Source organism: Brassica oleracea, unplaced genomic scaffold (genome assembly GCF_000695525.1).
Source record: "Brassica oleracea var. oleracea cultivar TO1000 unplaced genomic scaffold, BOL UnpScaffold01888, whole genome shotgun sequence".
NCBI lineage: Eukaryota > Viridiplantae > Streptophyta > Magnoliopsida > Brassicales > Brassicaceae > Brassica > Brassica oleracea.
The window spans coordinates 411-3,988 of NW_013618419.1; the positions used below are offsets into that span (position 1 = coordinate 411).

General features: G+C 45.6%; 2 protein-coding genes across 2 annotated transcripts; both read right to left on the reverse strand.

Moving 5' to 3' along the window:
• Window positions 1-234: 234 nt before the first annotated feature.
• Window positions 235-1,635, reverse strand: LOC106321526. Its single transcript, XM_013759785.1, has one exon. It carries the CDS (start codon window positions 1,633-1,635, stop codon window positions 235-237), a length of 1,401 nt encoding a protein of 466 aa, XP_013615239.1.
• A 1,033-nt stretch (window positions 1,636-2,668) lies between these two features.
• Window positions 2,669-3,415, reverse strand: LOC106321527. Its single transcript, XM_013759786.1, has one exon. It carries the CDS (start codon window positions 3,413-3,415, stop codon window positions 2,669-2,671), a length of 747 nt encoding a protein of 248 aa, XP_013615240.1.
• Window positions 3,416-3,578: the final 163 nt, after the last annotated feature.

Here is a 3,578-nt window from a genome sequence, read left to right on the forward strand (position 1 = left end):
TTGGAGCATGTTGGATGAGAGGGTAGGGTTCTGCTCACGAAAACTGGAGATACGGTTTCTGATGAGCGCATCCGCCTGCTTAACCAGAGAGGAGACTGATCTGAATTCTTTGCGGTGAAGCCTAGTGTTCCGTTCTGACCACAAGAGGTAGAGTCCCGCTTGCCAAGCAAGCGTAATCAGAAGTCGATGGTGCTTTGGCAGTGGAGTGAGTAGCAAGCGATCAATACCTACATCCTAGTTCCTCGAGGGCGACCAGTGCGCCCGTTCTGCCAAGGCAGTCCAAAGATTCCACGAGTAAGGGAATTGGAAGAAGAGGTGGTCCCTCGATTCAGCAGAGGCATTACACAACATACAAGCAGGGTCCGTTTGCAGTCCCCAGTTGAGCATCCTGTCCTTAGTAGGGCATCGATTCAAGACCAGTAGCCAAGTTAAGAAGTTGTGCCTTGGGATGCCACGAGAAGACCAGACAATTTTACTCCAGGGAACAGCCGGCTCATGATGTTTGATTGCATTGTAGATCATTCCTGTGGAATAGGTAGAGAGTGGAGAGCCTAGTGGAGACCAGATATACTCATCAGTTCCGTCAGTGAGTGAGATTGTTGAGAGGAAAATGTGAAGATTGAGCTGAGTTTCAGATCGCGGGTGAGGCAATAGCCAGCGGTCTTGTTGGTATAGGTCCTCAAGAGTGGCAGAAGCCCTGATACCGAGGCTAGTTGAGGAGGGGAGATCAAGATACGTCCTCAAGTTACCAAAGGGGCTCCAATTGTCTGACCAGAACCGCGAGTTCCTTCCATTGCGAGGTATGATCTTTATCCATCTGAAGGCATAGTCTCGAACCCTTAAAATCTTCTTTGTGGCTGAAGAGTGAGAGTTTTTTTCTTTTAGGTTCCAAAGGTTACTGAGGTTTCCTAAGAGGATGTTTTTGATGAACCAAGCCACCCAAATTGAGCCTCCTCTGAAGAATAGAAGCCGAAGCATTTTTATTGAGCAAGCTTTATTCCACCAAACCATGTTTCTAACGTTGAGCCCTCCTTCTGCTTTTGACAAGGTGATTGTTTCCCAAGATACTTTTGCCGAATGGTTCCCTTCTACAGTTCCTTTCCAGAGGTAAGCTCCACAGAGTGAATTTATGATTTTTATACAGCTCTTAGGGATAGTAAAAGTAGAGCACCAGAAGTTAGAAATGTCCGCAATCACCGTGTTAATAAGTAATAACCTTCCTGCAAAGGACATAGATTTCGCAGTCCAGCTATTAATCTTATTTTTTACCTGTTGGATTAGTGGCTCACAGTTTGCAATAGATAGTTTCTTGGTACAGAGCGGTACGCCTAGATAACAAATAGGCAGGTTCCCTTTAGCTAGACCACAATGAGAAACTATCTGATCGATTTCAGGTTGATGGACACCACTTGAGAAGAAGTAGGTTTTTGAAATGCTGACAGAGAGACCGGAGAGCTGTTTGAATGACTCCAGAACCTCAAGAACATTCTTAACCGACTGGAGGGAACCATCACAGAAGATCAGAAGGTCATCAGCAAAGCACAGGTGAGTTAGTTTTGTGTCTCTACAGGCGTAGTGGTAGCCAAATTTTCCTTCCTCCGCTGCTTTATCTAAAAGTAGAGATAAACAGTTCATGGCTATGACAAATAGGTATGGAGATAAGGGATCTCCCTGCCTGAGTCCTCTATTACTTTTGAAGAAACCTTGGACTGTCCCGTTGAAACCAATCATAAAACTTGGGGAGGTAACACACGCGTGGACCCAGTGGATCAATTGGGATGGAAGGCTCATTCCTTGGAGACAGTTGAAGATGAAGCTCTAGTTAATCGTGTCAAAAGCTTTGGCGATGTCAACTTTGATGGTAATTCTACTAGGACTCTTGTCCCTGTGATAGCCATGCACGATCTCAGAAGCTAACAGAGTGTTTTCTACCAACAAACGGCCCTGTACAAACGCAGTTTGATTGGGCAGGATCATGGTAGGCAGAAGGGGTTTTAGACGCCTGACAAGGAGCTTTGAGATTAGCTTGTAGATCGTGTTGCAGCATGAGATGGGCCGAAAGTCACCTACTGCAGACGCACCTGAGTGTTTTGGGACCAGAGAAAGGATCGTAGAGTTTAGAGCCGGGGGCATATGGCCAAAACGAAAGAAAGACCTTATACCAGCGAGGACATCAAGACCAACCACCGGCCAAGCTGCTTTAAAGAACCCAGGGGTAAGTCCATCTGGACCAGGAGATTTGTTCGAGTTGAGTTTAAATAACACAGACGTTATTTCCTCTGGCTCAGGGTAGGAGGAGAGTGAACCTAGTAGTTCCAGAGGAAAGCGATAGTCAGACAACTCCTGGAACCAGAGCGGAGTGGAGGTAGAAATTGGAGGGTTTAGTGGTGCTAGGATGTTCTTGAAGTGTGAGATTGCAATCTGCCCCATAGCAATCGGGTCTGATACAGATTCACCATTAGCCAGTAGGAAGGATCTGATATAATTGTTTGAGTTCCTGACTTGAGTGAGTCTATGAAAGAAAGTAGTATTTTGGTCTCCTTCTTTAAGCCAACTGATCCTAGACCTCTGTCTGAAATAACTCTCCTCTATCGAACGCAGAAAAGTGAGCTTTGTCATTATAGTTTTCTCCTCCTGAAAGTTGTCGGGGGTTGGGTCCGCCAGGGCTTTAACTTTTTATCTGTTTTAGTTTCCAGCCAAGATGAGAAAGATCCAATCCTGTTCCTCCGAGCTGATTCCATTCCGACCCCACGAACTGGCAAAAGTTTGGGTGTTTGGTTAGGAAGTTATAGAACTTGAATGGTTTAGTCCTGGCTCTAGGGAGGGCGACATCTAGATCAAGGACGGCAGGACTGTGGTCTGAGATTTCAGGGGCAAGGAAACTAGCTAGGCTGTAGGGGTGGGAGGCAATCCAGGGTTGGTTAACAAGGTAGCGGTCGAGTTTTTTAGCAGTAGGGTATGAGGGGCATTTGTTTGACCATGTGAAGAGAGGACCAAGGTATCGCAGGTCAAAGAGTCCGAGTTGGGAGAGAGTGTTTCTAAAATCAGACATTGGTGGATCAATGTGGTTCACCAAAGGGCTAGAGTGCTCAGCATGATGGATGATCTGATTAAAATCCCCACCAACAACCCATGGAAGAGTGTCGAGTTGAAGTAGTTGTTGAGTTATGATTAAGTCAACCCAAAGATCAGTTCGATCCGCCGCTAGATTAGCTGCATAGGTCGCGGTATGGATGAACTTGAAGGTACCTGCGACTGTGACTTCACAAGTGAGAGACTGGCTTGACTGATGAAGAACAGAGACCGTTGCAGGGGATTTCCAGATCAAAACAATTCTACCATCGGGATCAGAAGCATGATTAGAGGTATAGCTCCAATCCTTACAAACTCTTGACATTACATGGTTCAGTTGCATTTCCTTAATGTGAGTCTCCAAAAGGGCTCCAAAAAATGCTTGATTACTTCCTAACCACTTATTTACAGGTGAGTGCTTATCCGGGTCATTTAGGCCACAGACGTTCCATGCTTATTTACAGGTGAGATTTTATATTACATGCTTATATCATGTGTGATGGAAT

Bases quoted from the DNA above. Each gene is read 5' to 3' on its own strand.
- LOC106321527 (XM_013759786.1), bottom strand. From the start codon at position 3,415: ATGCAACTGAACCATGTAATGTCAAGAGTTTGTAAGGATTGGAGCTAT.
- LOC106321526 (XM_013759785.1), bottom strand. From the start codon at position 1,635: ATGAACTGTTTATCTCTACTTTTAGATAAAGCAGCGGAGGAAGGAAAA.